Source organism: Asterias rubens, chromosome 16 (genome assembly GCF_902459465.1).
Source record: "Asterias rubens chromosome 16, eAstRub1.3, whole genome shotgun sequence".
Lineage (NCBI taxonomy): Eukaryota > Metazoa > Echinodermata > Asteroidea > Forcipulatida > Asteriidae > Asterias > Asterias rubens.
Genome location: NC_047077.1, coordinates 9,060,380 through 9,083,966, shown reverse-complemented (window position 1 = coordinate 9,083,966; position 23,587 = coordinate 9,060,380). Strand labels below are relative to the sequence as shown.

The 23,587-nt window shown below is 39.1% G+C and overlaps 1 protein-coding gene across 1 annotated transcript; it reads left to right on the top strand.

The window, feature by feature from the left end:
- Positions 1-1,470: 1,470 nt before the first annotated feature.
- On the top strand, positions 1,471-12,224 carry LOC117300616. Its single transcript, XM_033784286.1, has 4 exons — positions 1,471-1,585; positions 8,559-8,949; positions 9,265-9,441; positions 10,737-12,224. Exons 2-4 carry the CDS (start codon positions 8,580-8,582, stop codon positions 11,015-11,017), a joined length of 828 nt encoding a protein of 275 aa, XP_033640177.1. The 5' UTR covers positions 1,471-1,585; positions 8,559-8,579; the 3' UTR covers positions 11,018-12,224.
- The last annotated feature ends 11,363 nt before the right edge of the window (positions 12,225-23,587 follow it).

Genomic DNA, 23,587 nt, shown 5'->3' with positions numbered 1-23,587 from the left:
AGCTGAGTATTAAAGGCAGTGGACACTTTTGGTAATTACTCAAAATAATTATAAGTGTAAAACCTTTCTTGGTGACAAGTAATGGGGAGAGGTATGATAGTGTCCACTGTCTTTAAACTCTCTGCCCCAGACTTGTTATCTTTTCAATGATTTCTGCAGCATAGTTGTCGCAAACAAAAATCCGTTCTCCTCAATCCATGGTAGCAATTATTTTAAAGGTTTAAACTGTGTGGCTATTGATGTCTATACTCAAGTAGTGAGCTGAGAAGAAATAAACAAAGAGAAGATTTGAATATGATATTCTTGTTTTGTCATCAGATGATTAAATGGTAAGCCACTAAGAGTCTACTGTTTCCTACCGCGTAAGCTAGCGCAGTAGAAATTGTATGACGTAAGCATTTAATTGAGAATTTAATGTGTTTTTTAGGAGATGAATTGTTTATTATACAATGAACAAGACGAACCGATTATATTCTGCCGATATTTTGTCATAATCTGCCCTTTATTTGAACGGGTGGCTTTTTAAACCATTACCTAGCCAGAACGTGACTACAGTGACTGTTAAGATGGGCAAGGTTGTTTATTTTAAAAATTTCACCATCACATTACAGTCTATTGTTAATCTGACTTCCATCAATCACTGGTTGACTGTTTCTGATTAATCTTAATAAACACCTTTTCCCCCTGACTCTACTGTTACGCAGCCGCAGCCAACCGGTGTCTGACGCTGATTGGTCAGATTCAATACGCCAGAGTACGCCGTCAACAGCTACAGCAGATGAAGCCATCAGTGCTACGTACAGCAGTAGATGGTGTTTTTCAAACGGCACTGATTTTTTAAGTTATTCTTGGGTTCATCAACTACAACATTTCTGTCGCTTTTTATTTATTTTATAATTTCATTAACAATTTTTTTAGAACTTGTGTTTGCCATTTTTTTGTAGGTTTAAATTTAGTAGGTATTATGGCCTCATACTCAAGTAGTGCGCAAGCTTCCAAGCCTGTCGCGTATAAGCAGCGCATGAGAAACTGTGTATGACGTAAGCCGTTTAATAGATAATTTGATGCATTTTTAAGGAGATAAAGAAACTGTTATACATGAAACTAGACAAACCGATTATATTCTGCCCTATTTTTCTCTGCCCTTTATTTGAACCGGTGGATTTTTTTAACCATAGCCTACCCAGAACGTAACTTTGGTGACTGACGGCTAAGGTTTTTTTTATTAAAATATTACCGTCATAATAGAGGCTGTTGTTTATCTGTCATCTATCAATCACTTCAGCACAGAACCTGTTTCTTATGAATGTGAGTCACCTTTTTTTTTTTAATCTGCTGGTTTTCAGCATACCAGTCAGGTTGCTGATTGGTCAGATTTAATACGTCAGAGTGCGTGCGTTAACAAGTACATATGAAGCAAACAACACTTGTACAGCAGTAGATGGTGATGACGGTGTTGATCAAGGAGCATCAATGTAACAGTTATTCCTGGGTAAAGCAACGATACTGTAAACGGACTGCGACGTGGCTCTGTTTCTACCGACGCTATTCTCTCTTAAATTTCTTATCGCTGCAACCAAAGAAGGTAAATGGGAATTTTATCAATTTGTGTAATTGTGAACGGTTAGTTAATTTGTTGTCTTTAAAAACATTCATGTAAGTACATCAGGGCCCAATTTCATGGCTCTGCTTACCGCCGAACTCGGCGCTTACGATCACGATTCCCCGCTTACTTGCAAGCGCCGAATTTCTGCGCTAGCCCTGTAAGCGTAGAATGCCTAGTAACGCGGAGTAAGCGTTATATTACGTTCATATTAGGCGATTATAAACAAAGCCATTTATACCGCATCAAACAGAATTCCGTTGACAGTCTTTGCATCCGTTGCTTTACGCCAATTTGTTGAAAGTGTTGCTTGTTTTTCTCGGTGGCAGATAACGAGCTCTCAAATTCTCGATGTTTTCTAATTACAAACAATTTAGTAACTACTTTAAACAAGGCTGTCAGCATGCGATTTTGTACAAAAAATAACAGTTTCATACATTTATCACTGTTTTCTGTCTTTATTTTAAACACATGTTGGGTTTTCCCGTTATTTTTTCCCAACTCCGATGACCGATTGAGCCTCAATTTTCACAGGTTTGTTATTTTGTATGTAAGTTATGATACACGAAGTGTGGGCTTTTGGACAATTATGTTTACCGAAAGTGCCCAGTGGCTTTAATATAGTGAACATGGCACATAACGAAAGTTATATCACTAATACGATTTGCAATGTCTCAGTCTTTTGGCATACAGGGTCTAGGCTAAGCTGATTAGTTACTATCAGGGTAAAAATGAATGTCTAAAACGCATCTTAAGTATCACAGACGTTCACTGCATCTCAAAAATATTCCAAAGCCATAAACTTTATTTATTTAATACATTTATTGATGTTTAATTATTTGCGCTCTCTGTAACTTAACATGTACCCTCATCTGCTTAATATAACTACCTTGAACACCCAGCAGGGTGGATACGTGCGCATTACAAGTATTACTAGTAATATTATTTATTATAACCTCGAGCACCCCTTAGGGTGTAAATATGATGCTCTTAATAATTAGTATACGTTATTTTTCCAAGGCCCCCAAGGCCCGTAAGACTTCGTGCTCGCATGTTCTCCTCCAACATGCCTTACACGCATCTTCGTTGGATTTTTATAAATCCTTGTTTTGTAATAATCGCCAAGCCTGTGTTCTGTAAAAAAAAACCTCCTCAAAACACTATGTTGAAAGCCAAAATAGTGTGTGTATGTATGCGAGACCTTTCAAATATTTATTCAAGCAGTAATCATCTCATGTTCAAATATTTCTCGGGCCTTGGAGAGGGCCCCGGTGTGGCGGTTTCAGTCTTCCGCCGTATTCAGTTTTCCGGGTGACGTAGCCGGATATTTCAGCACGTTGTTCGAACGGTTTTAGCTTTCCGGCGTGTTCAGTTTTCCGGGTGACGTAGTCAGACAATCATACCGCCGCGAGTTTCCTGGCGAGTACTGTAGTTCTCTCAGTGACCTTAAATTGTTTCTATTTATTACGATTCTTTTCTGTTTAGTCACATTCCCTTGCCCATCTATACACGTACTCATGTGTACAACTTTAAGCAGGTCACACTGTCACTTGTTAAATACAAGATAATGTGCTTGGTCTTCACACCAAATTCTCTCATACGATCCACGCGTTCGCCGCTCGTTGTACTCGTGGACGCCGCCATGACAGCTACCGGAGAGTAACACGGATGACTCAATACGGCACTAAAAAATTACTACTTTCGCTTGCTGTGCGCAGGCATCGCATGACGTAATGTTACCGTATTTGGTCATTCGGAAAACTGAACACGGCGGAAAGTTGAAACCGCCACACCGGTACCCACGCTGCAAAGGCAATTGTGTTTGGCCTATACATTATTTGCAGGGTATTTTCTAACATTGATTATTTGCGATAAGCGAGTTGTTTTGACGTACAAACCAGTTCTAGCCAGGATGTGACTAAATACATGACTCTTAAGTTCAAACTTTTGACCAGTGCTGCGTTTGCGCAGTAGACTGCAAAAAATTGTTGACAGGTCTTCAACTAAACATACGTCTAATAGGTATCATACACAATAGACCGATTGCGCTCCGTGCGTCACGTGACCTATAGTGGGTATTGGATGTAAACAAACACGGCGTACTGCATATAAACGTGCGTTTAAAAAGGCATGATTATTGTTGAAATGATTGGCTAAAAAAGGACTAAAATTAATTCTCGAAATCACTGAAGAATATTCCGTAGTTTTTAACATGAGACTTTACCGGTGGATGGCCGGAAAGTGTGGTTTTATAGAGCCCTCATTGTAATGATTTTGATGCTAATATTTTCAATAAAAATCTAATTAAGAGGCTGCAAAGCCCTTTATTTTCACCCTCAAAATATTTGATTAGAAGGGGTAGCTGTCAGATATAAACAGGACAACTTCGTGATCTCCCTTAGCACAGCCCAACTTCACGCCGTGCACAACGCAAAATCCACGGCGCGTAAGTTTGCTCAAACCTCAATAATTTACGTAGTCTAACCATACTCTCAAAAGAAACTTTTTTTGTAGTAGAATACTGGGAACACCAAACAGCAAAATGTGATTTAAATCAATGTCACAATAATCAACTTTATAAAAAGGGCTCCGTTTTTAGTTGTAAGTGTTATTTATTGAAAATACAGCCAATTGTGGTACATCGGTACGAGTCTTCCTATGTCTTTACTGTGTAGCTGTCTTTTTCTATACCCACTATAGGTCAAAGGTTTTGGGGGGTCAAAAGTTTTAGGATGATCGGGATCGGTGGGGAGTATTGAGCCACTCCTCATCCACTGAAAATGTCCCACATGATCAGCGCCTCAAAGAGCCTCTCCTAATTCAAACTCCTATCTGCCCGGCTTCACGTGCCGATCCCTGCTGCGAACAGTGGGCAGAGGTGTGAAGGCGAATTTCTGGCGCCTCAAAACCAGATAGCTCCGGGCAGGTGGAGCTCGTTAACCATGGGCAGTCCACCTAGGAGACAGCCATTCTGATTTCAAACTCGGGCGGGCGGGGCTCGCAGCCTTGGTTGGCAGCCCACCTAGGAGAAGGAAAACTCTTATTCAAAACCCACTACTGGGAATGAGGTCCAGTGAAGGCGCGGGGCAGCAGCCGCGACAATGCTGATGGGGCGAATGAAGCTACATCGAGGCCCAACGATCTGTCAGACACTACGTGAGGGGCGCTCTGACAACTAAGAAGTCGTCTCCTGCTACTGTGCTCTACGTCTCCCCTGTCCCAAGGAGGCAGAGTATCAAGGGTCACCACCCAAACCTATGAATCTACGCCAAAGTAACACCAGGGTTAAAGTCCCTGCCTACCCCGGCCCCATACTAGGAACCACATCACGACAAGCTCCATCTCGTGATTCAATGGCGTCTGACACATCAAGCTCCACAGGGGACGGTGCCAGACCGATAGTGGGCTCCAAACTGGGACCAAAACTCGATCTAAGATCGTGTCTCCGTGTCGCTACATGGAACGTACTGACACTCTCAAAGGCTGGATACCCGAAAGCCATGTCTCACGAACTGACACGCTATCGAATAAGCATCGCTGGTCTTATCGAAGCTCGTATCCCAGGAACTGGAGAACGTCGCATTGATCAGTATACAATGTACCACTCGGGCAGTACAGGCCGCACGGAGGGAGTTGCCTTGCTCCTTAATAACAAGGTCAGTCAATCCCTTACCGAATGGACACCAGTCTCAAACCGGATCCTTCATGCCCGGCTGCATCATAGACACGGTCACATCACCGTCATTGTGGTCTATGCTCCGACAGAGCTCGCCTCTGCAGCCGATAAGGATGTCTTTTACAACCAACTGGAACCACTCATTCAATCTACTCCACCCCATGACCAACTTCTTGTCATCGGAGATCTGAACGCTGTAAGCGGAGTAGTTCGTGCAGGTTACGAGCGTGCTGTTGGAAACTTCGGTTCTGGACAGCCAAATGATAACTCGGCACGGCTCCTCAACACGTGCTCCCTCGCCAACCTGTCAATTGTCGGCTCCTTCTTCAGACGGAAAGAAATCCACCGTCTGACGTGGCTATCCAATGACGGCCGTACCAGGAAGGAGATCGACCACATGTTAACAAGAGATCCCCCTCTCTTCAGCTCCTACAGGGGCAGAGGCTCCAGCTAACACAGACCACCGGCTAGTTGTTGGCGTGATCAAAATTCAGGTCTACCGCAAACCACAAAAACCAACTGCCAGACGGCTCGATGTAAGCTCAGTAACACGCAACACCAGCATCGCAGCAAAGTACAACATTGAGGTCAGCAACAAGTTCGAAGCACTCGGCGCTCTTGAAGAAGACCCAGAGTCTGCTTGGTCCACCATCCGCTCATCAATCCTTTCTGCGGCTTCAGAATCCATCGGCAATCGCAGACCCCAGCGACGTCCCTGGCTGACTCCAAGTACTCTGGACGTACTTGACCAGAAGCGTGCAGCACGTCTCCGTGGTGACACTGACGAAGCTCGCAGACCGAAGGGCGTCTTTAAAGCTAAGGCTAAGGGCGACCGCGAGGAGTTTTACAACGACCTCGCCGACAACGCCGAAGAAGGACTGCGGAAAAACAACCTCCGTTCAACCTTCCAGGCCATCAAGTGCATGCGCGGGCTCCCCACAACAGGGACAAAGCACCTCCCCAATTACAAAAATTGATGGCACTCCCTGCAAGTCGGTCGAGGAGACTCTTGCCCGCTGGCAGGAGCACTACAACACCATGTTCAACCGCCCTTCAGCTACGCCCTGCCCAGAACTTACAGCACATGCTTCAGGCACACCTCCTGCCACAGAGGTCTCATTTGACGCTCCCACCTTGGCTGAAGTACGTCGTGCTATCAGGAAGTTAACAATGGGCGTGCTGCAGGACTTGACGGCATTTCTCCTGAGCTGCTCAATTAATGTGCAGAAACTCTGATCAGTGCTGCCCTCCACAAGCTCTTTCAAAACATATGGTCTTCTGGCAGGGTTCCTGCTGAATGGAGGGATGGCATCATCATCTCCCTGTACAAAGGAAATGGTCTTCGAAACCAGTGCAGCAGTTACAGACCTATAACTTTACTGTCTGTCCCTGGAAAGGTGTTCAGCCATGTTCTGCTCTCCCGCTTAGAACCCCTATTTGCCCGTCACCGACGACCCAACCAGTCTGGTTTTACAAGGGGGCCGATCTACTATGGATGCCATGCTTGCTCTCCGACTTCTATCAGAACTACACCGTGAATTTGAGAGACCTCTCCACGTTACCTACGTTGACATCAAGGCAGCGTTCGACTCGGTGGATCGCGATGCTCTTTGGAAGGCCCTGAAAGCGACCGGTTTCCCACCATTACTGCTTCAGTTGATTCAGGACCTGCACGTGGGCAGTGCATCCACTGTACGTATCGGAAGTGACGTTTCCAACCCCTTCTCTACCACCTCAGGTGTCCGTCAGGGCTGCATCCTTGCCCCAACATTATTCTGCTGCGCCATTGACTGGATCCTAAACCCCTGTCAGGCAGACTTCGGAATATTATGGTCGGGGACACATCCTTCACAGATATGGACTATGCTGACGACGCTGCTCTGTTCCTAGGATAACCCGCTCAGTGGCCTGTCTCACTCCAAAGATTTGAGGAAGAAGCTGGGATGATGGGGATGCACACGTCATGGGTCAAAACCAAGATCCAGAGCTGTACCAACCTCGGCCTAAATCCCGCCTCAGTCACCGTTGAGGGTAACTCTGTGGAATTCACACAGAAGTTCAGGTATCTCGGCTGTGACATCCATTCCTCAGGCTACTCCTCCCCCGACATTCTCCGACGCCTTGGGCTTGCCTCATCCATCTTTGGCCAACTAGATCGTGTCTGGAGGAACAAACGCCTCAAGCTCACAACCAAACTGAGGATATTTACGACCTGTGTCCTCCCCGTCCTACTCTACGGCTCAGGAACATGGACACTCCGAGCTGATGACACACGAAAGCTCCATGCCTTCAGCCTCAGGTGTCAACGTCGCATTCTCGGTGTCCGGTGGTCTGATTTCATCACTAACGCAACAATCTCCGAGACCACCGGAATCGAGGATATCCGTATGACTATCTCCCGGAGACGTCATTCCCTCTTTGGCCATGTCAGACGGCTCCCACAAGATACACCTGCCCATGTGGCCCTCAGGCTGAGCGTCGAAGCACGGGGAGGATCCCGCCCCTGCCCAGCCTGGAAGAGGCCAAGAGGCCAACTGGAAGCAGACTTTGAGTCCCGGGCTGGGCAACTGTGGCACTCGGCAGCAGAGCGCATTGGTTGGACGGCTCTACGTCCCCCTGATAGATCAAAAGAATTATGATGATGATGACTATAGGTCACATGATCACATGTAAACATTGGTAGCACAATCGGTCTATACACCGCTGTTGAATACCACAGTGTTAATTATGCAAATAATTTGCCCCGTTAGCATCATTTACACTATTATCTACCCATAATCCTCCAATCAGATTCGCAGAATGGAGTGGTGATTATAGTGAGTAAACGATGCTAACGGGCCAATTATTTGCATAATTAACACTGTGGTATTCAACAGCGGAAATACGAAAAATAAAGCGCGTCTGCGTCCCATATCCAAGTCGGCCTTCTGCCCTTAGACATCGAATTCTATATCTATGCTTCGGTCTCGTTGGGTATGGGACGCAGACGCGCTATATTTTTCCGTATTCCACTCGCGCTTGTGTGATAACTTATATAGTTTTGATCCGGATTCATAGAGTTGCCTAGTCTTTTACTAATGGCATCGCCAACTGAGACTACAACAAATCAAACTTTCCCACAAAACAGTGTCAATCGAGGCGGCGAGCATTGCCAAGTGGTTGGAGATCACCTGATATGATTGTCTGCTACGTCAAATCCGAGTTCTGAATTAGCGCGAGTTGTTCTTTACTTTAACACCATGAAATTTTTGGTAAATAGCTTTTTCTTTTCTACTACAGATTGACGTAGCGACTGCAATTATGACTGTGATCGCAAGCACTCTTTCCCTGCTGACAAACATATTTGTGATGTTTGTTTCTTCTGATGTTGCAAATGGAGCGTGTCAACATGCATCACGCGACCACCAAATGCATCTACGAAACATGATTGCATTCTATGCTAGTCCGATGGAAGACCACGCACTCAAAGATACAATCTACCAGGTGAGAAAAGCAAGCGCAGACGTGGTATGTGCAATTCACTGCCTGCAAGATGAGTCCTGCAAGTCGTTCAACTACTGCAATGACAAAGTTTGTCAGCTCAAAGCAGCCAACAACTCCATAAATGGATCAGATATTCAGCTATCAGCTGGGTGTCGTCACTACGGAGATGAAGAACTACAAACTGAAGGTAAAAACATAAAGCGTGACAAATTAATTTACTCAAATTGACGTAGACTGGATCATGCTGACCGAAGATGACTGTGGTCTACCTAGACCCTTTACCGGGTCAACTATGTTTGGCAGAATAAACTTTAGTTTTCCTCTCAAATGCAGTTTCAGTCAGGGAAAAAGCATTTGAAAAAAGCCTCATTCCAGTCAAAATAACAAGACTCATTGTGGACGTACACACACATTTTGACCTACAAGTGTATTAATCGTTTATTCTTACTTTTTTTGATATCTCGATTCTCATGCCAGGCCTTAAACTCTCTTTTAATTTCAGAAACGTCATTTGAGGAGGCTACACTCTGTGCTGAAAATAAGTACCGGTTTATAGACAAAATGGAGCTTCAGGTGCCGATGACGTCACCAGTGCGACTAGAGTTCACAGTCAACACGGATGATCATATGCAAGTGTACTTTTCGCCCAATAAACCTGGTGAAATGATCTACTTAGTTGGTGGGTATAAATAGGTTTGAAACTCTCTGAGCTCAACCCAAATTAACCAAACCAGTTCAAACATTTATTGCTAATAAAGTGGAGAAAACATACCTGCATTCTAGCACCTAAGTATCGTGTCCTTTCTCTCTCAATCAGTTCACAAATTTCATTACAGCTCTATCAGTCAAAATTAGTTACACTGGGTGAAAACTCAAAACCGAAGAGTTATCGATCATCTATAGCTCAATTCTGTTCAGACAAAATAATTTATATTAATTATTCTCGTCGAACAGGTTGTAAATAAATTACCCGTAGCCACTAAAGTAGACAAGAAAATTGCACTTGTTTCATTAACATAATCAAATGACAGCCTTCGTGTTAATAGTTAATAATAGTAATTTAAGGATTTTCAACAAAAAAAGGTCGTTTCCCCCCTTATCTTCTACTTTATTGAATAGAAAAATATTTAAAGTTAAAAAAAAAAAAAAAGATTTTTGGAGTCGAACAAAGAATTGACTAGCGTGGGATTCGAACCCAATTGATCCCCTGGCTGCCGCTTCCCAGGTTGTAACGTAATTTGGGTGTGATCCCTGGTTACACGGCAATTAACGGTTGTATGGCTTCTGACTGGCACCCCGAACAAAGATATTGACAAAATAGGGACACCTATACACCGCCAATATAGGGCTATAGCTCAGTTGGTAGAGCGCCTGCAGACTCCGGTCGTTGGTTCGAATACCACTCTTACTTCTTTGTTCAACCCCCAAAATCATTTCAAAATTTACCCGGTCACTTTCCCTTGTGGTTTATATTGATAAAGAAAGACAATTCTTTGGAGAGGTGATAAGTAACCTTCAAGGCCCTAATACACAGATTTATCGTTAACTCTACTTGCCTGTTCATCGGCTTCAACTAAGTCATACGTCCAACGTGCATTTTCTACGTCTTCTCCTACTCTTTGGAACAAACACCCGCAACATTAAAGACGCAAAAACTCTGGATCAATTCAAACGCCTTCTCAAAACTCATTTGTTAACTCTAATTAATTTTGTTGGTTAGTTCTCTTTTGGCTTTGTATAGCGCATTGGGACTCCGTCTGTAATGCGCTTTATGAGAATGGTTTAACAATATTATTAAAACATTTGAAACTCGGTTAAACTGTTAAAGCCCTACTCAATGAAATAACTGGTTTTTTTAAATGTCACTAAATCAGAGCCATAAAGCGCACGATAGCCCCAGTTTGATGTTCGTTGAACAATGCTAATGGTGACATTGTTAATGTAGTGTGATCACTTGTATTTACTTGAATGCAGAGTTGTACGCTGATTCTGGGAAATTCTGGAGAATTGACGATGGTGTGCGTATAGAAGAAGATTTGAATAACGTGAAGTACATCGGAGTACCAGTTATCTTGACATACGACAACGGGCGCTTCGAGGTGGCAGTCAAAGGGGTGCAAGATTCAACCCTGACATATGACGTCACATCTTCACCTCAGTCCAGCTGGTTTGTTAGTTTTCAGAGATACGGTACTGAGGCTGAGATCATTTTCAATGAGCCCTGTATTAATGATTTTAATCCACAGTTTAAATAAATGTGAATAAATACACTATGGCAAAAACGTGTTTATAGACCATTGTATATTTACGTTTACTATGCGCCCTCAGCGTTTCATAAATCAAAATACTGCTATTTTTCTTTATCCGGCACCTTTTCAACAAGTTGAACTCAACCAAAATAGCATCACTGGTGCGTATCGTTGAGGTTACATATCAAACTAATTGATACATATTTTACTTTATTTATTTATTTACTTCTTTGGTTTTTTGAGAGGGACCGGGAGCTGAATAACCAAAGAAAAGTTATTATGAATTAGAGCAGTTCTTTCATGAAGATTAAAAACATGCACATAATGGTTATTTACACGTAATCTGTGTTTTCATGATGGGTGACAGTTAACACACCGAAGGAATGGCGTTGGACTTATCTTATTAATTAATATACATTATTGACTTTCAGTAAACACTTTCAGTTTTTAATGTTTCAACTATTACGAAAAAAAAGTGTATGACTAATCGGTACTTTAAGAATATGAATGGCAAATTTACCTTCAAGTGTTCCCTTTTTCATTCTCAATAAATATTGTACATAATGGTAGGCCGATATTTTAGTCTATTGTTGGGACATCTTTTTTAAGGTTTATAAAGATGCCAACAAACAATAATTACAAACATTAAAACCCTGTACATCTTTTGAAGAAAAAATCCATCGCCGATGACTTTTTGTGAAAAAACAACTATAAACCCGGAAATGTTCATAACATTGGGTCGTATGAATAAAAAATAGTATTTACTGACAAGTACTAGCAAAAAGTAAAAGCATAAACTTCCAAGTAGAAGCATTCAGTAAAAGCATCTCCTGAATTCCGTATGAATAAACCTATTCTTTTACTGCAAAGTATTCACTTAATGCTTTGGAGTAAATACTTCTGATATACCATGGCTGAATGGCTCTTAACAAAAGTTGACTTTGTATTACAACTCCCATTCACACACACAGCCAAAGCAGCATTTGATTTAATAGAAACATAGAAATCTTCAAGTCAGCCATGAGGTTTTTATTCTGACAACATTTTGATGAAGACGACTCATCTGGACACACAGAATAAAAACGTTTTTGTTATGCTTTTGAAACTTGGAGTGCATGACAGCGCAATATAGAGAAGATGAGAGCTGGATATGAGCATAGCTATTTAAATTAAAGTCACCTGGAAATATAATTTGTTTCTTTCTTTCAAACATAAGAGTATATGCTTACGAACAATAAAACAAATTGTTTGTCACGATTTATATGTTTAAAAAATATATAAAGTTGTTTGGGGGGCTGACTCCGCCTACCCCTTTTGTGACGTCAATCAAGGCAGACTTTGCCTGCAATGCGTATAGTAAACACACGTGCATCCAGCAGCATTACACCCGGTCGACATTGCCGGATTTTTTTTTTTTTTTTTTTTGAAACGTACAAACTCACGACTTGGTCCGTACATGTACTTTGCAATTGTGTTTACTCTACGCATTACAGGCAAAGTCTGCCTCGATTGACGTCACGAACAGCGCCCTCTCGGGTCGGGGTCTACTCTTAAATTTGTAAATAACATAAGAACTGATTTTTTAAAACCTAAGTTAACTGTTTATTCACATTCCACTCATCAAAACACATATATTAGTGACAAAAGCTTTATTTTGAAAAAATACCACTTCCAGGTGACTTTAAACCTAAAAGTTTTAATAATATAACGAACAACATTCTATTGAAATGCATTTACTTGTTTAAAAAAATTACTTCTTCTGATTTTATGAACAATAAGCCTTAATGATCGAGGCATTCATTTCTGAGTTGAAAAAATTCTTTATATCTTTTTAAAAAGCTTACTTTAATGATACAAAACGGTTTTTTTTACAAACCGTTTTATTTTATCCTCAGCATATATAACAAGTTTGATTTAAAGCAGTTTGAGTTTGTGTGTATTGTTTCTGTTGTAAAACACTGTGTATGTGTCTATTTAATATTTCAGTGATGTCTTTCCTTCGGACTTAAACATTTATCCTGTGAGGAACATTCATAAACACTGTCATTTCTTCAGACGAGCCTTTTACTTCTGTGCCCAAGGTAGCTAAGGAGTTACCTTGAAAAATCACTAGTATTTACTTGCATTTTGTAGTATATTCTCCGTTTTATTCATATGGAAGTAAGTAAGTGCTAAAATTAAAAGAATTTACTTTTTGGTAAAAGTTGATACTACTTTTTATTCATACGACCCAATGACCTAATTTGTTAAGAAAAAAATTACGTAGCTCATGAGTTGTTACAACCTCTCAGTTTGGTATCAGTCTACAATGTTGGTATCTAAAGAAAGCTCTACCAACAAAATGAAGGTTATTTTTATATTAATTAAACTATTGTTTATAACCGGTTGTGAGCGGACACTCCGCGCTAGTCTTGATGCAAGACGTTTCTTGTTACGGTCGATGCATTTATATCACACGGCAATTCGACCATGCCTGTTTTAAACGAACGTGAAATAACTAGTAGCTACCCTGTTATTCCCTTAATCCTGAGTAATAAGGTATTGCCAACATTTACCTACTTGTTAAAGGAATTTTATATGAAACACATTATTTTAATAAGTTGATATTTTACTAGCCTGATGAACTTCTTTAATGATATTTACCCACTTGATTTTGACAAGTTAATTTTAGATCCCCCCCGCCAGTAGACTTTGACCAAGCATAGTGTAAGTGTAAAGAGTTAAGATTTAAATAAATCTATAAAAACATTGAACTAATGGATTCACGCTTGTAAATATTTACGATTTTGCCACATTTAGATGCGTGTGATTTCCACCATAAAACTAGCCTTTTTATAATAAACATTAGATTGTGTGTATTTATTTGATAATTATTTTAAGTTATTGAAGATAATAGTTCTGGATGAATAATTTGTTGGTAGCTGCGCTTATTCTGGTCACAATCTTACTAGTTACGTAACATCTTTAAAATTCCAAGAGACCAACCGGGCTCCAAACATATCCCAATTTCTTATAGCGCTGTTCCAGCAGAAAAAGATCGCTTAAGAATTTACTGCTTAGCAAAAAAAGCTGGATAAAGGGCCGATTTCATGGCTCTGCTTACCGTAAGCACAGAATCGGCGCTCACGGAGGCAGGGAATTTTGTGCTTACGCCAAGCGGCGAAGTTTGGCTTCTACGCGTGCGTACTCAACGTTACTATGTATTCGGCGCTTGCACGCAAGCAGGGAATCGTGATCGTAAGTGCAGATTCAAGCGGTAAGCTGAGCTATGAAACATGGGCCCAGGTCACAAAAATTTATGAATGTGCAATGACATAAGTATTGTTGCTGGGTTGCCTTTATCTGGTACTCATATTACGATGTGCATGCTTAGCTATTTTTGGTGGCTTAATTCAAACTTAAAGGCACAGGATATTGGTTATTACTCAAAATATTGTTGCGCATAAAAACGTACTTGGCAACGAGTAATTGATAGTTTTTAATAGTATAAAACATTGCAATAAACGGCTTCCTCTAAAGTAACGTAGTTTTTGAGGTAATTTTTCACTCTAATTATTAAAAGACCTTATCAGCTGAAGCCTTTTATTATGCATCTGAAAGCACAACAACTATATTGCCGGCAAGGGTGTTTTTTCTTTCATCATTCTCTTGCAAAATGTATGACCATTTACACTCATAAGTTTTTTGTTTATGCATATGCCGAGATTCTTACGAGAATCACGTTTTTCTAGTTCTACGTCTTTTGCTTTTAAGTAATACATGAACACTACATTATCCAACCACGCACATTGTAACTTAAGCTCCAGAGTGATTTACGCTGGTTTCATATTAGGACATACAAATTATAGCTGGTCTTATATTATTGTAGTATGGTCTTTATTTATTTTTGTAGTTATCAATATCTAAAAGGTGTATTTTTTCAAACTAAGGTGTAATACTTTCATAATGAAGGAACGTTACAGAATTGGTAAGAAACAAAAAATCGTGAAGATCACAGACTTACATAAAACATACATGGTCTAATGATGATAATAGTAAAAAACATCCCTTGAAATATATCTGTCTGAAATGTCATATTTGATGCGAAATAAATATTATTATTTGCCGTTTGGAGTTTATCGCTCAGGGAGAATTTTACATGTATTCATTTTTTTTTTTGCATCGATGTCATGCCAAAAGTGTAATCGCGGTATTACTATGTTCTCGTGACCCAGATGGCCGATCGATCGTAAACTTCTACAGGTTTGCCAGTTTATTTATATGGTGAATAACATAAAGTGCTCACACTGTCAGCAAAACCAATCCTGTGATGTTCCTTTAAATACAGCCAATGTCTTAATACCGTAACTTTTTGTAATTGATCAGTACAATTAAAATAGTTACCAATGTTTTTGAATGTAAATGAGAACAAAATGACTTCAATGTAAGAGAAATTGTCTTAGCTTAGATTAAAACCAATTTTTTTCTAAAAAAATTCTCATTTCGATAACAAATTTAAAGGTTCTGCTTTTGAAGTTTCCAATTACATGTCATCACCTTTGCTTATTTTGAGTGATAAATGCTCATTGGACAAAAATTAAGGAGTTACATATATTTGAACGGGAATGAAAAATTATTGTTTTGCCTTTCTTTTTGTTTTGCAAGGCTAGATGGTAACTATTGAATCGTAATAAAAAATAATGTTGTTTTAACCCGTACATCACCAATGAGTATTAAGAAGTGTATTTTTAAAAGACGAAGAATAACTGAATGCCTACGGACATCTTTAAACAGTAACTATGCTTTGAAACATCACAATTGAAAACAAAAGTAGGACAAGGCCTCACCGCTCATGCCAACCGCGCACAGAGCTTGTATTAGAAATGAAGAGCAAATCGATATACAGTAAATGATTTTCAAATTATAAAGGTAGCAGAAACAGAAGAGAAACCACCAATGTACTCCGAAAACATTTCAGTAGTTTTTTGGATAAGTTTTATACAATTAATTTTGCCAAAATTTATTTTGTATACACTGAGCTAATATTAAAAAAAAAAGCTTCGGAATAACTAATTCTTACGCAAAGTTTAAGATTACATTTCCAAAACCAACTCAACAAACATTTTTTTGTTACAAATTTAACCCATAGTATAGCTATGCAGAGTTGCAAACAATAAAATCAAGAATATAATATTTTACAGACTGCCAGAGGCTACAGCTGGCAGTTGGTTGTGTGAAGGATTGAACTGTAATGGTATTGATGTATAAATACTCTAGTACTGAGCTGCGAGGAATTGAACAAAGAGACATTATAAACCTATAGTTTGCCGTAAGAGGGTTTTATTGTAAGCCATTTAAAGAGAAGGTACACGTTTGGTAATTGTCAAAGACCAGTCTTCTCACTTGGTGTATCCCATAATAACCATAAAATAAAAAGGCTGTGACAATGTGGGCTCAATTTGTCATCGAAGTTGCGAGGAAATGATAAAAGAAAAAACATCCTTGTTGGACATATTGTGTGCTTTCAGATAAGAATAAAAGACTTCTAGCTAGAAGTCTTTTATTTTTTTAATGAGAAACTACCTCTTTCTCAAAAACTAAGTTACTTCAGATGGAGTGATTTCCCACAATGTTTTATACTATCAACAGCTCTCCAATGCTTGTTACCAAGTCAGTTTTTAAGTTAATATTTGTTTTGAGTAACTACCAAACGTGTACCTTCCCTTTAAGGGGTAACTGTTTTCTGCACGTACAAGGTAGCGCGGTAAAAAACCTGTTTGGCGTAAACAATTAAAAGAGGATTGCAACTGATTTTAATATTCTGTGTAATACTTTTTATTATGCTCTGTCCTACATACCAGTGGACAATTGAAACCTGTACCTAGCCAGAACGGGCTTACAGCGACTGATGGTCAAGGTTGCATTATAAAATAAAATAAAATCACCATCACAATGGAAGCTATTTTTTTATATATCTTGCGTCTTTCCTTTCCAGCAAAGAACGTGTTTCTGATGAATCTGAGCCACCATATTATTTTCTGGCTGTAATTTGTTGCAACCAGCATACCGGTGTCAGCCGGTGCCTTTGGTCTCATTGACCGATGGGATGGCCTGATGAGCGTGTCTGCTCAGCCTCACCGGTCTAGGATTGGATGGCTAGGATTGTACGATTTATGTCCAGGATTGTACAAAATGGAAACGATTGAACTTCCTTGGCTCAATGCTTTTAGTTTGTTTTTAAATCGAAGGCAAGAAGAATGCTGCGATTTTACTTCGCAAATAAAACACATTTATTGTTTGCAATCAATTTCAGATAAACCCGTTTTTGTTTCGAACACGTTGTTGTTGTGTCACTGTTGTGTTGTTTGTATAGACCTACATGTCGGTATCAAAATTGTATCTGCTTTTTGCCTTTCCCATATTATTCGTTCAATGTTATTACAACCCGTCATTTATAACTTCGAGTATTGTAGTTTTTAGGTATTTCATAGGATTCGATATATCCAGGCATTTCTAAACAAACAAACAAATAATAGAAAACAAATAATAGCTATACATGCGTCAGCTTGATCTCAACTCTTTAGTTACTATATAGTTACTATAGTTACTATAATTAATTTTTATTTTTAAATGAACTCAACGATTTAATTGTCGCAAACAAAAATCCTTTCTCCTAAATCCATGGTTGCAAGTTTTTGAATATAAACATGTGTAGGTCTGTAATCAAGTAGGGAGCCGCGAAGAAATGAACAAAGAGACAATTATACTCCCAGTTTTGCCATAAGAGGGGTTGCCGTAATGACAACTGTTTCCTGTACGTATTGTTTGCGCAATTGAAACAGTAAGCAATTAATTGAGGATTACAGTGCATTTTTAAGGAGATAACAAACACAATGAACAAGGCGAACCGATTGTAGGATTATATTGGAGACGGTTTCTCATTATTATTTTGTCATAATTATTTGAACCGGAGGAAAATTTAAACCAGAACATGCCTACAGCAACTGATGGCCAAGGTTACCTATTAAGAGTCAGTTCAGGTAAATAATTTACATACTTGCTCACGGTCAAAAAATCAAAAAATCAAATCAATTAATTTGGATTGAGTTGCGTGGCACTGGCCCCTCAAGTAATTAGTTGTTGTTTATGATACAATTATTACGGGGTTAACCAAGCAACTTTCCATCTTAATTACCAGCCACCAATGCATGATTGTTCATTGCAGGCAAATGTTCAATCTCGTAGTTTTCTCCGATTATATCGGGGGGGGGTGTTTGTTTACTTGCCCGTCTCCTTTGAGTGACGATACTGCAGTTTTCCGTATGGACGGTTGGAGCGCTTTCCTTCTTCTCCTCAGCAGTTCTACGTCTGCTTCATGAGTTGTTGGCCTTGGAGTTCTCAGGTAGTTCCAGCCAACAACCCATTCAGGATTCCGTATTTGGCAAGGGTCCACTCAGGACAGTTCTGATAACTCCACACAGGATTTGATGATAAAGTCCACACAGGACAAGCTCTGAGAAGTTTGTTTTCATCCACTCAGGATATTAAACTTCTGATGAATCCACACAGGATAAAGTCCACACCGGTCAGAGATGTTGCAAGCCTTGAGTCAGAACATTGTTCATACGGACTGCTCATCCAACTTCAACTCAAGACTGGCTAGAAACTACTGCACAACCCACCAGAACAATACAGAACCAAGGGAACCCATTCCTAAGGACAATACAAATAAATACCAACATTCCTTAAAAGCCCCACCCCAAATACTGCCCTCGCTGACATCCTGAAGCCCTAATTTAAATATAATTTGCGCCCTCTTTGTCTGCCTTTCTGACAACCTTAAAGGGGCTAAATTAAAGAGGCAACCTTGCACAAATTAAAACACAGCAACAAAATAAGTTTAATATACACTAAACTAATTTACTGGGCATTGCATAAAATAAACACGGCACTTGTGACAGTCTCTTCAATTCAAATATTATTTAATGAGAAATTTCTTCTTTCTCAAAAAAACTACATTACATCAGAGGGAGCCGTTTCTCACATCATAATGTTGAATACTCTCCTTTACTCGTTTTTTATGCCCAAAACTATTTTGACAACTTCCAATAGTGTCCAATGCCTTTATTAAACGTATCTTGCATTCGATATTTTTACTGTCATAATACCTTAATGTTAATAAACTAGGTCTGTATATCAATGTTCTAGATTTAATATTGTGTCAACCACTTTAAAATTAGTACGATTTCAAATATGAACCTTTTTGTTCCTTTTAACAGCAACATTTTTGTGATTCGAGCCTACATGTATTCAACGCCAGAATGTTATTGAATAGATGGTAATAGTCTTCATTTTTGGGGGAATGGGCTGGATATAATATATATATTTTCACTGTATTGATGGAATTCAAAGTCATCGTCGTTGATTGGCATTCATTAAAGGCACTGGACACCACTCAAAGACCAGAATTATCCATTGTATCCCAAACTAAGCACAAAACTAACCAACGGTTATTAAAGTTGCAAGAGAATAATGAAAAAAAAAAAAAAAAACACTCTTGTTGCACAAATTGGTGTGCTTTCAGATGTCTAATGAAGTATTTTAGTATTAATTTTTAATGGGGAATTACCCCTTTTTCATAAGTAACTTCGCAATGATTTATACTAATCCAACATCTCTTCATTGCTCGATACCAAGTAAGTTTTTACGCCAGCAATTATTTTGAGTAATAATAATAGGCCTAACCAACAGGTTTCCGGTGCCTTTAACAACTAAATGACTGTTCTCTAAAGTAAAAGTATACCACGTTTTATTACAATTATTGCAACCGTAGATTGCTCAAACCCAATTGAGGAAATAATGCTTTTAATGTGGTGATAAAACACACAATTCGATTAAATTATTCAAATAGCTACAGTTTATTAAAACAATCTAGAATAACGGGGAAAACATTTCAAATGGAGGTTTATTGTTTTTAATCAAAGTAACTTTCAGTAAAATGTATCTTGTCAGCACAATTGTATAGTTGTTAATAAAGCACTTAAAATCGACTCAGTTTGTATTTGGATTCTGTCCATGAAGCGTCTCAAATACCACTGTTATGGATCCCAACCAACCAAAATCTGTCATAAGATGGAGCGTATAAATAGGCCCTACATGCAATCGCGGGGCGCGAAACCTTATTCGGCGTGGGGTCCCGATGGCCCATTATTTTAAGGGTTCCGAAATGGATTATATAGATGCTCCGTGGTGCAATCTAAGGTCAAATAGAGGCATAATAATGAACGAAAGAGACTCAAAAAACCTTATTTAAGCTTCACCCCCCCCCCCCCCCCTGATACACCTTGGTTGTTGAATATTGAACAAAGTGTGTACTTGTTGTTTTGTTTGAGCATTTCTGTTCAAAGATCACATTTCCACCGGGGTGGTCATATAATGGGAATTTTTGACGTTTCTGTGTGGTTATAAAACCCGTGTCTATCGGAGTACTGATTGTGAGTATACAGCTTTTAATTATTTTCTTCGATTATCGAGTATGGATCGACTTTGTGTAACAGTATTTTTGTCATGGGGTTTAGGCCTATACGGCTCGACACCATCAAAACTCGGGTACTCTAGTAGTAATCGAGTACTACTAGGCTAAGCTAAGACAGGTAACACATATGATTTTTTTTCTCGAGTTTCAATTTTGCCGAGAGCTTCATAATCAGATGATATTTCAGAACGAAATATTATAGCATTTTGTCTGTGTTGCAAAACAAAACATTAAGAATCGTTTCAATAAACCAGATAGTGACAACTTAGTTGTAATTATTTAGTAATTTTTTATTCAAATACGGTACTTCAGTTATACTTGATGGCTTACCACAACACTGGCAAACCGTGATCAACCTAGGTTAGGCCATAATTACTGGGAGTCATCTTCCACACGTGCCATATAATTTATTTCAATCACCCATGTGGTACATCTTTAGTATAGGCCAGACAGAACCAATCGTCTGACGTCAGTGCAATGATCGGCTTCGGGGTACAAGGTGGCAGCAAACTTACCAGGGCCCAATTTCATAGCGCTGCCACGGTAAGCAAATTTTCGTGCCGACTAGCTGTAGCAGATAAATTTGCTGAGGTGCAAGCGTATTTTACAGGTTAGCAGAAAATTTTGGCGGCCATATTGGTTTGCATTGTGACGGCATTTATTTTCGTGTGGTATAAGCACCGGATGTTAGCATGCCTTTTCGTGTGCTTACGGTTAGCAATAACAGCGCTATGAAGTGGAAATCGCACAGTAAGCACAAAATCGGCCGCTAAGCAGCGCTATGAAATTGGTCCCACATCATGTCCACTGTTTACTTTGCTCTCGCGCAAAAATAACCAAAAACAATTACGTTATTGGTAAGTCTGCTGCCGTCTAGCGTTCAAAAGACCCCAATTTTACACACTGGCGGTCCTATATTCCACACCTATTATGCTTCTTTTAACTGAATGAGTTCGACGCCACTGCAATACAACAACATAAAAGCAAAACATTTACAGATATCAATATATATTACTTTAACTCTTTGCTACACATTAATTCATTAATTAAATAAAACACCTTGAACAATTAAGGTGAACATTTTCTGGGAAAGGAATTTAACGAGGAGCACCACACACAACAAAGTAAAATATAAAACAACATTCTCGGTTACAAAGCAACACTCTTGTTTACAAAACAACAACTCTCATCACTATAATCCACCGTGTTTTACCCTCTTTTGGGTAGAGTAATATCTTACAGTTTTTAAAATCAAACCGTGACCTTGATAAAAAACAATTATACAAACACATCTAAACAATAGAGGGTTTTCTATGTCAAATTTTACTTTGTGGCGCACTCATTCTTCAAGATAGAGTCCATTAATAGATGGAAAGTGGTTTTACCCATATACACCGATGTGTTAGCACTGTATACTCATCAATACTTTCCCGAGCTATGTGAACGAATTCTTATAAAAGTGGGGGAAAGTTACACTTTCACGTTAACACAATGTGGTAATGTCATTCTTGATCCTCTTTCGAGGAAGATTTGAAACGTGTCGTAATTGGAAATCAACATCAAATTGTCTAATTCCAATGCCGTTTTGATTGAATAATATCAGTCAATAAATGAACTAAAATGTTAAAGTACACAAATTTACAGATCCATATTTGAAGTGGGACGTCATTTGACCTTTGGGGATTTTGGGGATTTTTACGAAATTTGCATGGGAAGGGTATCAACCCACAATGTCATTTTACACAATTTTGTAAGGAAACCATCTGTAAGAAAGTGAGTGCGTCACAAAACTGAATGAGACTACGGAACACGTTCCTAACGAAATATTTTTGGTTCAATGTTGTCCTCTTTTTAAAATCTTGGTCCCGTCTAGCTTTACGTATATAATTGCCATTCAATTACGAAACAACTAAATTTTACATCAAATTCAAAGATGTTTTAAAATGCTGTTAAAAAAGAAAAACTTATAAGAGATCACTCGACGAGGTTAAATACATCAAGTTCGTTTATATCTGATCTTAAAATAGAGAAATTGGTATTAAAGGGATCCAGGTACACGCATGGTAATTGTCAAAGACCAGTCTTCTCACTTGGTGTATCCCATCATAACCATAAAATAACAAGCATGTGAAAATTTGGGCTCAATTGGTCATCGAAGTTGCGAGGAAATGATAGAAAAAGCACCCTCGTTTGATGAATTTGTGTGCTTTCAGATAAGAATAAAAGACTTCTAGTTAGAAGTATTTAATTATTTTAGTGAGAAACTACCTTTTTCTCAAAAACTAAGTTACTTCAGAGGGATTCATTTCCCACAATGTTTTATACTATCAACAACTTTCCAATGCTCGTTACCAAGTCAGTTTTTAAGTAAATATTTGTTTTGAGTAGTTACCAAACGTGTACCTTCCCTATGTTAATTGTGTTAGAGGAATATATAAGTACTGGCCTCAGCATGAACATGCCACTAGCGAGTTACACTTCAACAATGTCTTGTTCAATGCTTTTAGATTGAACTTGTTTTGTACGTAAACTATTTTGGTAGAAATTGTAATTTTTACTGTAGTTTGGCCATTGGCCACGAGAGTAAAAAGCAATAAACCAAACCATCCATCTACCAATTGAGTTTCTCAGACTACATCTAAGGACTTAAAAACAGACACAACATTTACATAGTCTAGATAAAAAGAGCATCCAAGAAGCAATTAAGTACAAGAAAACGTACAAGAGAGAAACTTTCTTTTTCATAGATGGTGGAAACAATGTTAATACCCAAACTAAGCGGCGCACCTTATCTCAAAGGGGGAAAAAAAAACACTGGGCCGGGTACAGTAAAACCCAATGTCGAAACAGTTGACCTTAAGGACCAGAATAACAAACAACACTTTGCCTCCATACTTAATTAAGTTTTCTGCCTTGTAAAAAAATTGCTATTCTTTTTGATAACTTATTTAAAGAAAATTGTTTTGGCTTAGTTTGTTAGGTAATTTTTAGGTAGTAAAGAAATAAATGTTTTAACTGAATTGAACACAAACCATCGTTTGCTAACTGAGGGGGTGCTCAGC

Excerpts from the sequence above, each read along its gene's own strand:
- LOC117300616 (XM_033784286.1), top strand. The coding sequence starts at position 8,580 with ATGACTGTGATCGCAAGCACTCTTTCCCTGCTGACAAACATATTTGTG. Across the intron at positions 8,950-9,264 it reads TGAAGAACTACAAACTGAAG|AAACGTCATTTGAGGAGGCT; the intron begins GTAAAAACATAA and ends TTTTAATTTCAG. Across the intron at positions 9,442-10,736 it reads TGAAATGATCTACTTAGTTG|AGTTGTACGCTGATTCTGGG; the intron begins GTGGGTATAAAT and ends ACTTGAATGCAG.